The sequence below is a fragment of the Dryas octopetala genome, chromosome 4 (genome assembly GCF_963921425.1).
Source record: "Dryas octopetala chromosome 4, drDryOcto1.1, whole genome shotgun sequence".
Classification (NCBI taxonomy): domain Eukaryota; kingdom Viridiplantae; phylum Streptophyta; class Magnoliopsida; order Rosales; family Rosaceae; genus Dryas; species Dryas octopetala.
The window spans coordinates 20,309,097-20,327,587 of NC_141369.1; the positions used below are offsets into that span (position 1 = coordinate 20,309,097).

The 18,491-nt window shown below is 36.1% G+C and overlaps 3 protein-coding genes across 5 annotated transcripts in view; 1 reads left to right on the forward strand and 2 right to left on the reverse strand.

Moving 5' to 3' along the window:
- Nucleotide 1: 1 nt before the first annotated feature.
- On the reverse strand, nt 2–6,744 carry LOC147287913 (uncharacterized). 3 transcript variants are annotated; one of them, XM_086239711.1, is made up of 9 exons: nt 6,416–6,743; nt 5,560–6,045; nt 5,228–5,399; nt 3,643–3,940; nt 3,410–3,482; nt 2,732–2,822; nt 2,058–2,137; nt 1,521–1,943; nt 2–735 (listed from the first exon to the last, which is right to left on the reverse strand). In XM_086239711.1, exons 1-8 carry the CDS (start codon nt 6,485–6,487, stop codon nt 1,557–1,559), a joined length of 1,659 nt encoding a protein of 552 aa, XP_086095837.1. In that variant the 5' UTR covers nt 6,488–6,743; the 3' UTR covers nt 2–735; nt 1,521–1,556. The 3 variants fall into 3 exon arrangements, with proteins under 3 accessions (XP_086095837.1, XP_086095839.1, XP_086095838.1); XM_086239713.1 differs by having other exon boundaries at nt 67–735; nt 5,560–6,027; nt 6,416–6,741; XM_086239712.1 differs by lacking the exon at nt 2–735 and having other exon boundaries at nt 775–1,943; nt 6,416–6,744.
- An 881-nt stretch (nt 6,745–7,625) lies between these two features.
- Nucleotides 7,626–16,818, forward strand: HIT1 (Membrane trafficking VPS53 family protein). The gene is made up of 24 exons (XM_086239479.1): nt 7,626–7,861; nt 8,009–8,103; nt 8,221–8,277; nt 8,423–8,573; nt 8,682–8,752; nt 9,059–9,183; nt 9,497–9,657; nt 9,765–9,906; nt 10,543–10,606; nt 10,885–11,070; nt 11,185–11,220; nt 11,766–11,870; nt 11,949–12,008; nt 12,930–13,007; nt 13,116–13,223; nt 13,314–13,379; nt 13,695–13,772; nt 13,854–13,987; nt 14,073–14,166; nt 14,602–14,679; nt 15,467–15,529; nt 15,711–15,779; nt 15,865–15,960; nt 16,322–16,818. Exons 1-24 carry the CDS (start codon nt 7,813–7,815, stop codon nt 16,616–16,618), a joined length of 2,463 nt encoding a protein of 820 aa, XP_086095605.1. The 5' UTR covers nt 7,626–7,812; the 3' UTR covers nt 16,619–16,818.
- A 379-nt stretch (nt 16,819–17,197) lies between these two features.
- The window catches only part of LOC147287915 (DEAD-box ATP-dependent RNA helicase 53, mitochondrial-like), a 4,277-nt gene continuing 2,983 nt past the window's right edge, over nt 17,198–18,491 (reverse strand). The window contains exons 7-8 of the mRNA XM_086241949.1: nt 17,538–18,038; nt 17,198–17,443 (exon numbers count right to left, since the gene is read on the reverse strand). Coding sequence (XP_086098075.1) covers nt 17,549–18,038 — 490 coding nt within the window. The 3' untranslated portion in view covers nt 17,198–17,443; nt 17,538–17,548. The remainder of the gene's footprint in view (nt 17,444–17,537; nt 18,039–18,491) is intronic.

Genomic DNA, 18,491 nt, shown 5'->3' on the forward strand with positions numbered 1-18,491 from the left:
AATGGCTATGCCAGTATTTACCGCGTACTATTGAATCCAACAATGGAAGCAACAATTTGATGAACAGAAACTTATATACACAATTAATAAAATTTATACTTTTTTTCACCAAATTTTCTTAAAAATAATTACACATTCCTTTGCGGTTTTTCTTAAATTCCATCATGAACAATAGAAAACTATACACACAAGATACATGCTACATCTCATCTGGCATCCATAGAACGCTTTCTTCACTAGCAGGCAGACAGAGGGGAAGATATAATTTGTAGAACTTGTAAATGAAAAGAAAATATACATTGAATTTTACAAATCAAATGTAAGAAAAAAATAATAGTAATCCCCAAAATACACAACTCAAGCTTGGCAAGACAACTGCTGCTTTTTCAAAATTTTGAAATTTCTCGTGCTAATTGTCAAGTTTAGACAGCCCTTCAAGACAGCATTACCTCATCGTGCCTGGCCTGTGTTTGCCAACGGTTTTGTATGTAAATGAGTGAAAACACAGGCTTTTGAATACAAGTTACAACATACCATCCTGGCACCTAGCATGTTTTCGCTCACAAGTTTGTATGTAAATGACTGAAACACAAGGCTTTTGAATACAACAAACCATCCAGTCAGCCTTCTCTTAGATTCCTGAGCATCCCAGAACATGCCTCTTTTGTTAAGTTACTCACTTGCCATGTGTCTGAACTTCCTGATCGAACACTCTTTCTCATACAATCTTTTAATCTGCAAGAAAAAGAAAAGGAAACTAATTATTTAAAACCAAATACCTACAAGTTGCATCTTTTATTGTTTCGTTTACCAAAATGACATATCATGTATTTCATAATTTTGTATACAGAATTATCATATGGGACACTAGCAATCAGGAAACACATGAAGTAAAAATGATCACAAGAAAATACAGATTTTACAATGTTGCAACTTGCAAGAGTATCCCACATCCGTGGCCGGATTATCAACAAGGAATGCCTTGTAGGTAAAAATTACACACTGCAAAAGAATTAGCCTCGAGAGCAGCCAGCCTCAGCTCCACGCCTATAAAAGAGGCCTATTCACTTTCACCGTCAGGCTCCACAACCCAATACTTTGATCAATGAATGCATATCAGATTACTCTTAATTTATCCCCATTATCTGACATGAATATAAAAGTAACTTATGTTCATTAAAAATCAATAACTCGAACACCCAAATCCAGTCGCCACCCCACCATTTTAAAATAATTGCTATAAGAAAAATGAATCATTGAAACAAAAAAAGATCAGAACCGAACAAGTGCATTTATGATCCATGAAACACTTAAACTATCAGTACTGGCAGCTTTTGTTATACTCATTTAGCTGACCTTGTTGAATCAGAAGAAAATCTTCCAGAGCTAATGCAAAGTCTAGACTTGCTTAAGCACAGATGGGTTTGAACCTTTTAGTTACCCCTTCTTTATAAAACGACAAAATATTAATATGCATTGGCAAAGATGAAAGATCTTCAGTCAAGTGAGCTTGAATTTACCTATCAAAGAAACCAAAATTGCTCGATCTTTATGAACTACGTATCCTGTCTAATTTCTAGCTGTCTAGAACCCTCCACATTGGGATCTCCATCCATTTGTTGCTGGTGGTGGTGTTGATAATGCTGTTGCTGTTGCTGTTGCTGTTGCTGTTGCTGCTGCTGCTGTCGTTGTTGCTGCTGCTGATACTGATTTTGCGAATCTTCTATCAATTGTTGACGTCGTTGTTGCTGGTAATGGCTTCGATATTGCTCTTGCTGCTGCTGCAACTGTAGTTCACGCAGATGCAATGCATGATGGGAAGATCGCAGTTGCCTGCTGGTTTTCCATCTAAGATACTCCACCAGAAGAGAATTTGTGCTGATTGCAATCCCAAAGCCAGTGAATGAAGAAAGGAAGACTGAGAGAACTGGGTTTACGTTAAGCTGCATGTTTAATGAACATGAGAAGGTGCGTCAGAGAGCAAACAACCCCTCCCTCAAAACAAAAACAAGAAAATGGAGGATGAAGAATTTGTGAAAGAAAACAGTTCTGCTTACTACAGTATAAAATATGTGAGCAAACAGGATCACGATGGCAAACTGGAAGGAGGCATAAGCCCATATGTAGCTCCTGCTCACTGACACCAGCATGCATAATCAGGTTTTTCAAGTATAATGCATGAAATAACAGAATGCTACACTAGTTTGAAGCAAAAATGATGAGAGAGAGAGAGAGAGAGTACGAAACATCATGCGTTGCTCAGTACAAGGATCACTCTGGTCATTTTGTTAGAAACTAAAGCTGTTCTTAAAAGTATTCCATGGGAAAATATCTCCTCTCACATCCGAAATCCTTATTTTTCCTCCTTTATTTCTTCAATTTTACAAAAAATAACTCTCAGGGTATATTTTATCTACTGTACTTTTGTTTTTCTAAGATTTGATATTCCATGTTCCCCTCTCTAACTTTCTAGAATGTGCCTGCAGAGCCAAATCTTTCCTATACCTGAGATCACTAAATTTTCCTAGCCCTAGCACATTAACAATATCAAAGTCAGAGTAACAACACAACTTGATCGAGTCAGCATTGTAAAGTTCAAATTGGTAAGATATGGCTTAAGTTTCAGTACTTGCAAATGACTGGATAAGACTACTGATTAAGAGAACTTATTAAATGAGGATTTGGAGAAGGATAAAAACAACCTGATATGCAAAAGCAAGAATAAACTCACCCATTGTGGATGCAATCATGGATGAAAGGATACCTAAAACACAGGAGAAAGGTAAAGAAATGGCAAGAGCACGAGCGCCCAAGTCAGATACCTGTTCAAATTGGAAAAAGAAAATGTCACTGATAAATTGATTGGAATGTAAAACAAGAACAAAATGTGCATATAATTGTTTAAATAACAAGCGTAGACATAGAGACCCCATCTGGTAAACTCTTGAATTAATGAAATTTTTCTAATAATTTTGCTGTACTGCCAGCCTCCCATGAGTTAGGTTGGTTAAAGCTTGATAGGAATCAGGCTCCTGAGATTTTATGCCAAAGGCATTATGATGCTAATGGCACACATAGGGATTAAAGTTGAATCCACAATCAATTCTTACAGTAGATAAAAAGGGTTCCTGATTACATGTATGTTTGTATACTAGCACAGATGACCATCTAAACAAAGACCACTTTAGCCGTACAGCTTTATCAGAATATATGCGATTAATTCACTACTCAACATTTGCAGGATCATATAAATGACAACATGAAATGCCTGAACAACTGAGGGTGACCTTTTGAATCTAGTTGAATTTTTATCTTTGCCAGTAAGTATGAGCTTGGTACTACCCAAAATATGATGCCCTAGAGTGAAAAGCTTGAATTTATTGTATTTGTAAATAAGCATAAAACATACCAGAAGTTGTTCCAGAAAGCAGAAATATGCAAGCATGCTGACCAGGACAAGAACTGGAATGTCCCGCCAGACCCTGTCAAGAATGCAGCACGGCAAAATCCAAATTCACACCTTAAATGGTAATAACTCAACAGAGGGCATGTATGATATATTGATGGAAACACATTTACTCTCCTAATCTCACTAGGATGTCATGCTGGGATGAATATAAACATTCAAATCATTAGACTTGCCTGTAACGAGTGGCTTCCCTCTGCTGCAGTATTGTTGGTGGTCGTCTAATAACAGTTTGAGGATTGTGTATTTTGAGTAGTGTTACATGTAGGTTTCGAACATCCTGCTTACAGACATCACAAGTCTTGTTCCCTTTAATGCTAAACCACTTTACTGCACAATCTTTGTGAGCAAGTGCCAGGTCTCCTTTGCAGCTGCACTCCATTTTAAGAGTATCACCACCTTCCGCAAGCTCACCCCAACAAATCCTGCAAACTGCTTCTTCTTCAGGAATATCTTCACCAGCATCTTCAGTAGCTGAAATTCGCAAGTTATCATGTATAAGGTACAAATAAATCTATTAGAAAATACAAAAATAGAATGAACAACCAAAGTGGGAAAAATAAATTAACAATTCCATAAGCATTTTCAACTCGGTAAACCTGAAACTCTTGAGCTTTCAATTTTTAAAGCTGTCAATGCCATTCCCAGTTACAAGTGAATGAACATAAATCAACATAAAAAGACACGAGAATGCAATCAAAGTATCACTAATAAACTTCTATATGAGTACTACATGTACATTATTTCTATTAGATATCATACGCATCTAAAAATTAGAGACATCAGACATTACCCAATAAAATCTTTATCATATGGATTGTATCAGCTACTAATCAAAATCTATTGAATATGATCACAAATCTCAAACATTAAAATGCAGCAAGTCCATTATAGAAAAAGACTATTATAATAATTGAAAACACAGGAATGGTTTATGACATGTTCTATGACTACTGTTTGAATTAGGAGACTTAGGATTATATTATAATTAAAAACGTAACATATGTTATTAAATAACATTAAGTGTTTGTGCGTGGGAGCTCATAATTTCATTGAGGGTTCCATCTCACTATAGTCTTCACTTTCTGTCGAAGCTACTAACTTTGACATTGCAGACGATAGAGCGAAAATCATGAACCTCCAACAATAATAATCAGAAAAAGAGACAGGAAGAACATTAAATACATATAACAATTTATCCTGAAAGAATATGTATTCAGCTTAAAATCCATGTGCAAGGAAGCTATGGGTACTATATCTACTTCTACCATATTAAGTTGCTTTTAAAGGGCAATTGTACACAGGTAGCCAAAGATAAGCACAAGCTTTATACCACCTATGAAATCAACTGATTGTAAAAGATTTGCCATCAACTGCAATTCCAGTAAAGGCATATCAGTATCTATCTCAGAAATAGGATGGGGTAAAAATTGAGAAAAGAATGATAGGAAATGAAAGAGAGAGTCAAACTAAAATAAAGTAACAACAGATAATTAAGTAATTTTTTAGAACAAACTTTCCAGCCTGAAAATCATTCCTTTACGTCAGGTGCAATACAAGGAAAGTAACTCCTGAATGGAAAGGGGCAATAAAGAGAACCTAAGAAAGATATCTATGGATGTGAAGAATTTCTAGAAGATGATCAGAAAATTCTCAATAGCATGCACCAGTGACCCTAAATAGCTAATTATGCTATTAAAGATATACATAAAATAAAATAATTAGTTTTAAATTCTATTAATGACAAAATGTTTCATTTACCAGTTTCCATTGCGGGGGCACCATCTGGTGAGGCACCATCAACTACTGCAGCACATGGAGTTGCTGAAATTACACGGATCATGCCTCCAGAATCCATCCGCCTTAAACTTCTGGTTTTAACATTTACTGGGACCGATAATGAGCGGGTCATATACTGCTTATCTTCGATTTTCTGAAACATATTTCATTTTGAAGTGCGATAACGAGCTATTCAATTAAAGAATTTCTAAACAAATGGCACCGGGACAGTCCAAGAAAAGAAAAACAAATGGCACTGGGAATGGAAATGGAAATGGAAATGGAAATGGAAATAAATAACAGAAATCACTTACAGAAAAATCCAAATGACTCTCCAAATGTCTTCCCAGAACAGATTCAGAACCCAAATTTGCACTTGGTGTAACTGGTAAAGAGTGTGTTGCTTTCATTGATGGAGAGAAGAAAACCTTATTAAGCGAGAAAGACCTCGAGGTAGAAGGCTTTTCCAAAGAACCATCAGATGGTGGTGTATCTGGTATAATAAGAATGGTCGTCTCACCATCCTGGGGAAAATTTATCGCCCGAAAGCTTTTCTGAGCTAACAAATTTTTCATGGATGATTTGATCCTAGCTGAATTTGGTCTAGGGGGCAGTCCAGCTCTAGTAGAACTAGGACTTGGTATAGAGGGAATATCAACCCTTGTAAAAGCAGACAAACTACTTTCCAGAGTCCTTTCTGGTATTTGCAAAGAGGGGAGGTTAGGCCGTCTAGACTGTTGAACAAAGGAGGTTTCTTCATTTTTTTCCTTTTGATTATGAATCTGCAAAACCATCAAACTCTTTCATTGATGTACAATTCAACAATGAGATACAAAAAGGTTAGAGTTTTGCAAAAAAAAAAAAAAAAAAAAAAATCAAAAGTGAATAGATTTTGTGTGTATAACTCAAAGTGTTTACAGTTTTACACTAATTTGAGCTTTCTCAGCAATCTCTTTTGAGTCTGCTGAGCTTAAGCTTTTATTATATTCCTTTCAGCTTAAACAATTTCATTTATTATATTACACATTAAAGAATGAAAAATCTCAGCTTTTAAATTTAACCATTCTAAAGTTTCCTTTTTGTAATTCTGAGCAACGAGAGATAAACATAATACTAATGCTTTGTTTGGTAGCCCAGAAAATGCAGGAAAAGAAAATTGCATAAAATCACCTGGGGCTGATCAGAGGAATCCACCTCGGATTTCACTCCATGTTGAAGCTCAGCAGCTGAATTATCCGTCATAACCAGCAAAGTTTACAACAAAAAAAACCCTAATTCTGAAGAGTTGAGCTGACGCTCTTAAATTGACAGTAAACAGTTGCAATGATGGAAACAACAAAGCCTGGTCGGACCCGAATCCATTATTAAATCAAGTTTTGTTCTCTTTTTTTTTTGGCATTAGAATTTTAAATTCCTTTTTGTTTATATAATCACCCGCCAACTTGATTTGTGTGCTTCTTCTGGATTCGCTTTTTGGCCTTTTCCATTTATATAATTAACAAAATTAGCTGCTTTTCCCACAATCCCACCCCGCTCAAAAGCTTCTAAAGAAACCCCACTAATTTCTTTCCCCACTCCACTCAAAAAAATTTTTCCTTAAACTTTCCATCTTTGCCTTCATTGAAAAAATAATACTCCCGTTACAACGGTATGACGCATGTATAATTTTATGAGTATTGTTTAATTTAAGATATTAATAATTATATATATGTTATAATTTAAATATATTTTTTACATCGTTATGTAGTGTTAGGATTACATAAAAATATTTCTCACTCCACACCATCCTCCTCTCCTCTCTCCACCCACTCACTCCATTGACTGGTCCCATCACCAGTCGACCGACGACCTTATTCCTCTCTCTCTTTGACCTTGTTGGTTGACCTCTTTTTATACTATTTGGAAAGAGAAGTTAAGAGAGAAAAAGGGAAAGAGTGGGGAGGGAGGAAGGGTGTCGTTGGCCATTGATAGGACCGGAAACGAGGTGGGTGGGTGGGTGTTGGGACTTGGGAGGGAAAGATGGTGTCTAGTGGGGGGTGACTAGGTTTCTATTTCATTTTTTTTAAATAGCTGTAAAGATGGAAGGTTAAGAAGAAATCTTTTTGAGTGGGGTGGGAAAATAATTTATTAGAAGCCCTTGCGGTTAGCATAAGTGGTGATGGTGGGTGAGGTAAATGTTAGGTTTAAACTAAATCCAGACTTACAGAGTTCGATTTTCTCCAATGTAAAAAAAAAAAAAATTTAGTGGGTTTCTTTAAAATCCCCATTTAAGACGGCCCACATAGCCTAGAGGCCCAGCCCATATGATGGATCCGATTTTCCAAACCTCGAGCTTTCAAGCCTGCTCCAAAACATCGGGTCAGAGTCGTTCATCGTGCAACCCGGTTCACATAATCTCCCTCCCTGATCTGAGATCGACCCGTTTCCAGCGCCATTGATTCATCAAAACGAGAGCTCAAACTGGAAGAGGCATTCAGTCTCCACTATCCAGTTGTGTGCTCTGATCTCCGTTCTTTGCAATACTTCTCTGATCTATAATCCGATACGAGCTTCAGCAATAGCAAGGCATGGACAAGTCAAGCGCTTTGGAATACATCAACCAGATGTTCCCAACAGGTTTCTCTCTCTCTCTATCTCTCTTCCTCTGTGTTTTGTTTGTGTGTGTGTGAACAAAATGTGAGCTTTTTTCACAGAGATGCATGTACAAATAGAATGTGTAGGTGTTGCACTTACTCTTAGAATGTTCATATTGTATATAAACAGAGGCGTCTTTATCTGGTGTTGAGCCGCTAATGCAAAAGATACACAGTGAGATTCAGCGTGTCGATGCTGGAATTTTAGCTGCGGTTCGCCAGCAGGTGGTCATTTTTGCCAATTGAGCTCACAACTGTAATTGAATGTTTAGTAGCTCTTAAGAATTAAGATAGATAACAGTTTTTTAGTTTTTGATGGATTGGTTGCTGTGGTTTTTTCAGAGCAATTCGGGGACCAAAGCCAAGGAAGATCTTGCTGCCGCCACGCGTGCTGTGGAGGTCTGTTCTTAAACTCTGTCCATAAGCTTTTTTTTTTCATTTGCAAAATTGAGGCTTGTTCTTGCTGTATATGGTTTGTCTTAGCTTTGTTTTTATTTTTGGTTTCTTTTATTTTATTTATTTATTTTGTGATCCTCTAAGGCAGGAACTCATGTATAAGATCCGCGAAATTAAAACGAAAGCTGAGCAAAGCGAAACAATGGTTCAAGAAATATGTCGTGACATTAAAAAGTTGGACTTTGCAAAGAAGCATATAACAACGACGATTACTGCTCTTCATCGTCTGACCATGCTAGGTTAGTTGCTCTGTTTCATTTTTTTACAATGACTATTTGCACAGCTCTTGTAGTATATAGTCATTACCTATCAATTGAATTGTAATACCCTTTTCTGTCACGTGGCAGTCTCTGCTGTTGAGCAGCTTCAAGTAATGGCTTCAAAACGACAATATAAAGAGGCAGCTGCACAGTTGGAGGTAACCTATCTGCTAGTATATAGTTTCATTTTACTGTAGGTAAAGAGGTGCTTACTTCATGCCTTTTTATATTTTAATCTTTCTTCAAGTAATCTGTAGCTTGATTATCCTTTACTTGTTTGTAGCTTATGATTATCTTCACACTCTTTAAGAAACCAGAAGATCCTTGTAATGAAATGATACTCATTGTTTGCAAGCACTGTGTGTTATTTGCTTTTGTTATATCTGCAGAAAATAATCTTTTGCATTATATACAAATCATTGAAAAGGTGCTTCATGTTAATTCTGGTTCATGATACATATCAGGCTGTGAACCAGTTATGTAGCCATTTTGAAGCCTATAGGGATATTCCAAAAATCACGGAGCTGAGGGAGAAATTTAAGAATATCAAACAAATACTTAAGTCACACGTGTTTTCCGATTTCTCAAGGTATGTTGTTAAAATTATATGCACTTCTGTATTTACAAAACTATTTTGTTAATAAAGTTTGCATCTCTGATAAAATATATATTCATATCCACATTGTTATTGATTTTGTGTTTCGTATAAAAAAAAAAATAAAAAATTTGAAATCCACTCTGTACTTCTTACTTGAAATCTGCTTTTCCTGTGAACCTTGTATTTTGGAATATACAGATGTAATTTACCGGACATTTGCTCACTGCTCAGTTACAACTGTAATAATTTTGCTTCTTTGACTCTTTGCTTGCTAAGTTTGTCTCCTTTTGCGTTTTATTCTCAGCTTAGGTACTGGAAAGGAGTCGGAGGAAACTAATTTACTCCAGCAGTTATCTGATGCTTGCTTAGTTGTTGATGCTTTGGAGCCATCTGTGAGGGAAGAATTAGTGAATAACTTTTGCAGCAGGGAGCTTACTTCTTATGAGCAGATCTTTGAAGGAGCTGGTGTGTCTTCATGTTAGATGTTATGCCTAGTGGATATGCTTTCTGTATAAAGACTTCACTTGAGTTGTCCTTGATTCTGAACTTCTTCTTGTTTTCTATATTACTAGAACTAGCTAAGTTGGATAAAACTGAACGAAGATATGCATGGATTAAGCGTCGTATGAGAACAAATGAAGAAATCTGGAAAATCTTTCCTTCTTCGTGGCATGTTCCTTATCGACTCTGTATTCAGTTCTGTAAAAAAACAAGGTATAATCTACTCGTCTTCAACATCAAATTCTTTCGACAAGTTCAATTACTTGTGATAGCCAGAAGTTTCCTCAGTTTTTTTACATAAAATGTAAAAGTAAACTTTTTTAAAAACCAAATAGGGAACATTTGATGTTTTGAAACTGACTTTTGTATTGACATCTCTTATAAGATTCTAGATTTTGCTGTTTACTGGTGTTAATACGTGTAACTAAGCTAAAAGGATAGGAAAGTTATGTCATCACATATATAAAGTAGGTGTTGCTTGATCTTCCTTTATTTTTTATTTGGTTTTTTAAGTTTGTAATTTCCTTAGTTTTTCTCAATTGAAGAGAGAATAAAAATGTTAGAATTAAGATTTCATTTTCTGGTTCTCGTTATTAGATATATTAAACCTGATTTTACTTATCAAAAAAAGATACTTAACCTAGTTTACTTCTGAGGTTGCTTACATGTAGATTTGAGCTTAGGATCTCTAGCCTTACCCTACTCATCCCATGCCACTTGAGCTAAAGCTCAGGGCGATAGAAATTTACTTGATCCTCTGGATATTGTAGGATTTAGTTAACATCTGATTTTGCCAGGAAATTATGTAAGAAAATGTTAAAACAATGTTGTATCGTTCTTTCTTTTCAGGAAGCAGCTAGAAGATATCCATAATAATCTGAAAGAAAAGCCAGATGTTGGGACATTATTGCTGGTAAGCCATATTTCTAACTTATTATATTTAATTGCTTTACATGTAGTGAGAGGTGAAATTTGGTGTCTTTATTTTATCTGCCTAATTGGACTTAATTTGGAAACTATGGTTAATAAGGATTTCCTTACCTCAGATAGCCTATTTTTGTAGGTTTTATCGTAAGTGATTCGTTATTGTAAATATAACATAAATCTTCATTATGGTTGATATTCTATATCCATTGTCATTGCCACTTTCTGATTTGTTGGTGTTTTTAATGCCTTGACTGTTGTCTATAGGCACTACAACGAACTCTAGAATTTGAGGATGAATTGGCAGAGAAATTTGGAGGTGGTGCTCGGGGAAGGGAGGTCGGAAATGAGATTGAAGAAATTGGTAGAGGGGAAAACACTAGTCAAAGCGCTTCAGATATTCGAAAGAAGTATGAAAAAAAGCTTGCTGCACATCAGGGAAGTGGCACAGAGGTATGCATGCTACATGTTGCTTAATATATTCGAAAAATTTTTCTAACAATACTGTGAAAAATCTTATATATATGATCAAGTTACTAAATTTTCCTTCTGATTTTCTCTTTCCAGGATAAGGATAAAGATTTATCAGCGCCTGGAGCTGGGGTAAATTTTTGTTTTTTATATTCTTACATAATAGTAACCCCATATTACATATTATATATGAAATGAGGCATGAGTGTATGTATAAAGTATGTTACAATAGCATATTTTCTGCAGTATCTTTGGCAATATTCTAATCAATCCATGTGAAGTCAATTCAACATTATGTTGTTGCGTTGTCTTGTTGTGGTTACTGGTTAGAAAGTGGGGGTAATTTACCCCTATTCCAAGGGAAGAATTAAGATTCTAAGAGGACTAAGTTATGGAAATGTTATCTCATATATGGAAGTTTTAGAAACTTTATTTCAGCAATTCAGAAACATGATTTTTAATTCTCCACGAAACAATTTTGAAAGGATATTTTTCTGTAACAAAATATTCCAATCATTTATCTCTTTTATGCAAGTTAATACGGTCTTCTCCTTGTCATGTTTACAATTATAGTCTGCCATTTACTTCTAGGGTTTCCTATGGTCCTCTCATATTATAGTTCTAAACTTCTAATAGAGATAACTCCTGAGAATTGCTTATACGATTTGATTTGGCAGTTCAACTTCCGTGGAATCATTTCATCTTGCTTTGAGCCTCACTTGACTGTGTACACTGAACTAGAGGAGAAGACACTAATGGAGAATTTGGAGAAGCTTGTTCAGGTAGATTAGGTTTATTACTCCTTATTATATTCAATACTTTGCTTGGGTATTTCTTTGATTTACTTTTTTTTTTCTTAGGAGGAAACATGGGATATTGAGGAGGGAAGTCAGAATAATGTTTTATCAAGTAGCATGCAGGTAAGCATTTAGACATTCATTGTTTCTGTCACTTTAGAAATTTTGGAATGCAGTTAATGAGTTTGAAATCTGCATTTGATAATATTATATTCAAACTTTAATTTTCTGATGCTTGTTTGATAACATTTCTCTCCAACAGACTAATTTATCTATTAATTTCAGTTGTTTGTAATATTCTTTGGTTGGAAAGATTCAGGGGTAGATCTGTTCCTGCAGTATTACAATATTTTTCTTAAATCCCGGTAGATGTTGTTCTGGTGTCCATTTACATGTGAACCCAGCATCTTAATTTGTTAGTTCTTTTCCACTTACAGTGGGAAAATGCTTTCTTGTTCCTTGTTATGTTTTTCACTACTTACTGTATCACAATTATTATTGCACAATTGGTTGAAAATTATCTAAATTTCATTGTTAATAGCTGCTATGCTGGAGTTGTCTATATTATAAGTCTCATTTATTCTGAAGCCCAATTATAAGTCTTCTACAAAGTTGTTGGACCAGGACCATCTAAAAGCATTATATTATATTTAATCTGAAAATGACTTGAGACTGAACTTTTCAGGCAAGAATTTCTAAAGGCCTGGGTCCTGTATACGGGATTAACTCTTACAAGGCTAAATCCCTTTAATTTGGAAACAGTGTGTGTTCCTGGCCTTGATTAGTCTTAGTTTGATTGCTGTCTTGTTTAACTTTGTGGGATATGAATGTATCAGAATAATATTCATTACTCAGGTTGTTATCATCTCAATTTATGTATTGATCCTTTTATCTGTTTAAAGAGAGCTTTCTTCATTAAACAAAAATATGAATCCTTAGAACTGTGTCTTAAAAGTCTTATGTGCCACTTTTTCTTTCCGTTTGTGGCTTTTTACTTTAAATCGTTCGATTGCATTGATTCGGTTGCCTTTTTTTGGTCTGCAGTTGTTTCTTATAATCAAGAGAAGCTTAAAGCGATGCAGCGCTTTAACAAAGAACCAGACATTATTTAATTTGTTCAAGGTGCATTCTTGGAATCCATCATTTGATATCCCAATTTGGTGCCCACACACACTCACACATATATCTTGGTTTAAACAGAACATGACCTATGCCTCTTTCCATGTTTAGGTATTTCAAAGGGTTCTCAAAGCATATGCTACAAAGCTTTTTGCTAGACTACCTAAAGGTGGTACAGGAATTGTTGCAGCAGCCACTGGTATGGACGGACAGATAAAGGTATCAATGGACCAATTTTCACTTTCATGGTTATTTCAGAAAATTATTTTCATTCTGAATAAATGCTAATTATTTTATGCAATTTAGCAGACATCCGACAGAGATGAAAGGGTGATTTGTTATATTGTCAATTCGGCTGAATACTGCCATACGACGGTAAGCAGGTTTCTGGGTACATGGAACTTCTCTGTGATTTTTGAATGTTAGCTTGGTTCCTGTGTGCATGTGAAGCTATCGTGCCTGGTCTTAACTTACTTCAAATGCTGTTGAAAGGAAGGGGTTACTATGTGATACTGATTGGAGCCTCTGAAAAAATATGGGCTAGATGATTCTGTTTGTCTGATGAGTTTCCTTATTTTTGGCTCTAAAGCAAGTAGAAGCTAACACTCTGGTGTTATATGCTTAAGCTTTATTAGTTCAAGAGTGAAAACTATTGTATATTCTTGGTAATTTGGGTTTAATTCTTTGCAGTCTGGTGAACTGGCTGAAAGTGTATCCAAAATAATTGATACTCAATTTGCTGATGGGGTGGATATGACAGAAGTGCAGGTATTGCTATTTCATTAAAAGATCACCACCTATGGCATATTTTTTCTGTGCATTTTCTACAAGAGTCATGCAATTGTGCAGGATGAATTTTCAGCAGTTATAACAAAAGCATTGGTAACCCTGGTGCATGGCTTGGAAACTAAGTTTGACATTGAAATGGCTGCAATGACCCGAGTTCCATGGGGTACGCTTGAAAGTGTTGGTGACCAATCAGAGTAAGCTAACATTCATTTAAAATTTGGAACTTCCAAATCAAAGTTTTACATGCTTTCTACAAGTGACCACTCCACCTTTTTGCAGGTATGTTAATAGCATAAACATGATCCTAGCTAGTAGTATTCCTATGCTTGGAAGCCTTCTTTCACCAATTTACTTCCAATTCTTTTTGGACAAGGTAATACAAAGGGCTGACATGTTTCATTTGATCATACAAAGGGCTCACTTTTCTCCTGATTATGAATAAGCATCATCCTTTGAACATCTACAAAATGAAGAACAATGATTTCCTTTTAAATGTTCACAAATTTACATGTATATGTTCTAGTGTGTTGTGTTTGTTTGTGTGTGTGTGTGTGTGTGTGTGTGTGTGTGTGTGAGAGAGAGAGAGAGAGAGAGAGAGAGAGAGAGAGAGAGAGAGAGAGAATGAATCAGATCTCAGGATCATGTCATCCTAGGGTTTTCCATCCTTCAGCTGTGATGGGTTATCTTCTCTACTTTATACTTCACACTAAAGTCAGTTCTGAACATTATGCTAATGTAGTCACTTGGAGAAGCTCTCTTTGGTTGCATTTTAGCTCTGTATTCTAATTATTTAACTTAACCTGTGCAGCTTGCATCATCTCTTGGTCCACGTTTCTATGCTAACATTTTCAAATGCAAGCAGATATCAGAAACTGGAGCCCAACAAGTACGGACTGCATTATTTTAGTTCTCCTTTTCTCCTTTTAAATCTAAATTTGTTTATATTAAGAAATGAGGATGAGTGTATTTAACCATTGCTTTTAAGGGATGTAAAGATTATATCTGGAGGCTTCTCATATGAGATTTGAGGGATATATACCAAGGATAACCCTTTAATCTTGAATTCTAAGTAGTTTAAATCTTGCCTCATGGTAGAAATTATCAATCCTAGACTTTCTCCTTTGAAATTTTTGCTTAATTTAGGGGATTTGCCTTATATCAAAATCTGAGCACTTTTCTAGTTAAAATTCAGATGTGATAGTTTATAAATCTAAATTACTTCAAAAAACTTGAAATTGTACTTCACATCTAAAATCCTCTCTATTGTCCATAGTATTCTGGATATTCTTTGTACTTTTTTCTTGGTCTTTTCAATTTTAACATTATTTCTTAAGTTATAAAAATCTGTAGTTTTAACAAGTACAATAGTTTATTGTTTCCGTATCATTGATCTAAAACATCTTAAAAGTTTTATGCTAGACGTAATTTCAATTTTAATATCAATTTGAAGAATCGATACATTTTCTTGCTGTAAAATACAAATAATCACGCTGTAGAACAGCATAGTGGGACATGTTAGAAAGCTGTTGTGATTGTCAACTGTTCAAAGCATTAGGGTTGTAGTTTAAAACTCTAATTTTGATCATTCCCAAACTTAACATATCTGGGAAGTAATCTTCATGATTGATTGATATGATATTAATATTAAAGAAAATGATTGGATGCTATTGCAGATGTTATTGGATACTCAAGCTGTAAAGACAGTTCTTTTAGACATACCATCCCTTGGTCACCAGGTGAGTAGAGCTTTGATATATGGTTTTAGTTACAAGCATGACCTGAATCATGTACTATTTAACATGCCTGCTTTGATGTGATTTCTATTAACTCCCGTGAGTGTCTGCAATAGTTTTCTTGTTATTTCTCATAGTACACAAATCAAACCTGTTAACCAGATCTATATATTTTTTGTAATAGACTTCACGTGCTGCTAGCTATTCGAAATTTGTAAGCCGTGAGATGAGCAAAGCTGAAGCACTTCTGAAGGTTGGTGGTCAGTTTGTTGGTACTTGTTTCCGGCAGCTTCGGGTTTTCTTTACTGAAGCAGGTTTATGCCATCTTGTTTCTACAGGTCATATTGTCCCCTATTGATTCTGTTGCAGATACATACCGTGCATTGCTACCAGAGGGAACACCAATGGAGTTTCAGCGAATTCTGGAGCTCAAGGTCAAAGTCAACTTCTTCTTGCCTTTGTGCATCCGTTTATTTTCACAAGAGACACTCTTGCTTATTCCATTAATCAATTAAAAATCAAGTCCTTAAAGAAGTATTGGAGACTGAATGTCAATTGGATGCATCTTGTAGTCTGATTAATTAGTGACTTAACCTGAGTAGTCATTTCATTTGAGTACCGCAGCTCCTGTTCTCTGCATTCATATTATTTCCAACAACAATGAAGGGATTTACTGATTTAGACCACTTCACATTTAGCACAGATGTCGGGTCTTTTCCAAAATAATTTCAAATTGGGTTCTCCAACTTAATTCATACTTGTTCCACTGAATCAATTTGAGCATGGCATGTGCAGGGTCTTAAGAAAGCAGATCAGCAAAGTATACTAGATGACTTTAACAAGCATGGACCCGGAATTACACAACCTTCTATGCCACCACCGGTTGTCCCCCCTGTCCCAACTGCCCCTGCAGCTGCCCTGATGCCAAATCCTGCTTCAGCTGGACTCATTGCTTCCACGGATGATGTGCTAACCAGAGCAGCTGCACTTGGGCGAGGTGCAGCCACAACAGGGTTCAGGAGGTTTCTAGCTTTAACTGAAGCTGCAAAAGACCGTAAAGATGGGCCTTTCAGGAAGCTCTTCAATGCATGACAGCATCAAAATCCCTTGGACTGTAAATCTGTACTGGTTCTTTGTTTCTTTTTCTTCTTATATATATATTTTTTTTATTTACATTTTTCTTTTACTAATCTCATGTTGTTTATCACTTGCTTTTCTGGCTGGCTTTCATAGTATGAAACATTCATTGTATTCATCTCGTAATAGTTCAATGATAAAAATCTTTTGCTCTTTCCAAATGTAAATTGTTCCCTAATACCAAATTATCAAGCCTGGACTGATGAAACTTGAAATGGTGCGGTGATCAAGCATTGCTCGTCTTCCTCAAATATAAAATTTGCATTAATATTTTAATTGATTTTTGGCAGATAAAATTTTGGTCTTTTGGACAATGTTGCGGCGACATTGGGTGGTCATATGTACTATATATATAGTCAGACGGCCCATATTAATACCTATTAATAAAAAAGGTCATCGACCCTTCGGCCAAACTCATAAACTTGGTTGGAATTACAAAATTTCACACGTATTTCACGCACATGTGAAACATGTCACTTTCACAAATTTTATATACATTTTTAAAATGGATAAAGAGATCAGTGCAGAAAAGAGGGTAAAAGAGATTCTTTTTTATAAATGGATAAAGAGACAAGAACTCAAAATGATCATCCCACATTAAAAACAAATCTAGCCAAATTTGTACTATATTTATCAACTTCGTTATCAATAAATACAAAAAGGGGTGAGTAGACCCCATTTGCCCCCACCATGTCTTCGCCACTGCTAACAGGTGCAGAAGCCCGTGCACCACTTTCCACCTGGGTGCGGTATCTTCTTAACTGACACTGCAAGACAGACCTGTGAGAAATGCCAACAGTAGAAACCAAACTGAGCCAGCAACCATAAGAGAAACAAAGATAAAGAACTAAAAGAAATAAAGAATTAGACTTACTATTCAATAAATCAGGAGGATCTTCTCCCTGCATTTTGATCATCCCCAAAGGTGCCAAAACGGCTAGAGTTATTGTCACTAAAACCACTCTGGCGATCCAAACCAAAGTTTCTAGAACCACCAGAACGATCAGAACCACCAAACCCTCCGAAACCACTTGAACGATCGGAACTACCAAACCCTCCGAAACCACCACTTGAACGATCAGAACTACCAAAACCACCACTTGAACGACCGAAACCTGAATTACCAAAGTTTCCACCTCGGTTTGAGCTAGATCCACCATACCCACTTCCAGATTGAGCAGAATCACCAAAGGAACCAAAACGACCAGGACGAGGTCCACTAGATCTTCCCATTTGACCAGAAGAATCACCATAGCCACTGGAACGGCCAAATCCAGGCCCTCGTGAACCACCAAAACCGCCCTTCATGCCAAACCGACCACCACCACCCATGTCAGGCAACATGTCTACGCTTCCAGCAGCAATCCGGGGGAGCTGATGATCAAAAAGTAATCAGGAAATCAGTCTCGGATGGTACATACATACACAGACATACTCTGCTATGAACAAAAACAAATCCCATTCTATAGCCTAAAGGTTATGCAAGCATGCAAATGCAGGTTAGAAAGCTCCATACCTGGAGAGGACTACGTCAGACCTGTGGTAGGCTTTGACTCAACAAAAAAAAAAATTGTGCATATAAAGCGCATGCACATGCACACACACAAAAGTTTTAGCGGAAAGACAATTTTTTAATGGGATGTCTATTTGTTTCTGTGCATTGAAAGAAATTAACCAAGATACTTTAATGAGAAAGTACACATCATCCTGAGCGTATAACTGTCAAGCCACTTTGACCATTTAATCTATTAATTAATTGACCCAAACACTCAATAATCCAACCAGATGTGTCAGTCTCAATCTCAACAGGGAGTACACTGCACAGATT

Coding starts and splice junctions, on each gene's coding strand:
- LOC147287913 (XM_086239711.1), bottom strand. CDS start 6,487: ATGACGGATAATTCAGCTGCTGAGCTTCAACATGGAGTGAAATCCGAG. Junction 2,823..3,409: donor GCTTTCTGGAACAACTTCTG/GTATGTTTTATG, acceptor CAATTTGAACAG/GTATCTGACTTGGGCGCTCG. Junction 2,138..2,731: donor CATGATTGCATCCACAATGG/GTGAGTTTATTC, acceptor TGCTGGTGTCAG/TGAGCAGGAGCTACATATGG.
- HIT1 (XM_086239479.1), top strand. CDS start 7,813: ATGGACAAGTCAAGCGCTTTGGAATACATCAACCAGATGTTCCCAACA. Junction 9,907..10,542: donor CAGTTCTGTAAAAAAACAAG/GTATAATCTACT, acceptor CTTTCTTTTCAG/GAAGCAGCTAGAAGATATCC. Junction 14,680..15,466: donor CAGAAACTGGAGCCCAACAA/GTACGGACTGCA, acceptor ATGCTATTGCAG/ATGTTATTGGATACTCAAGC.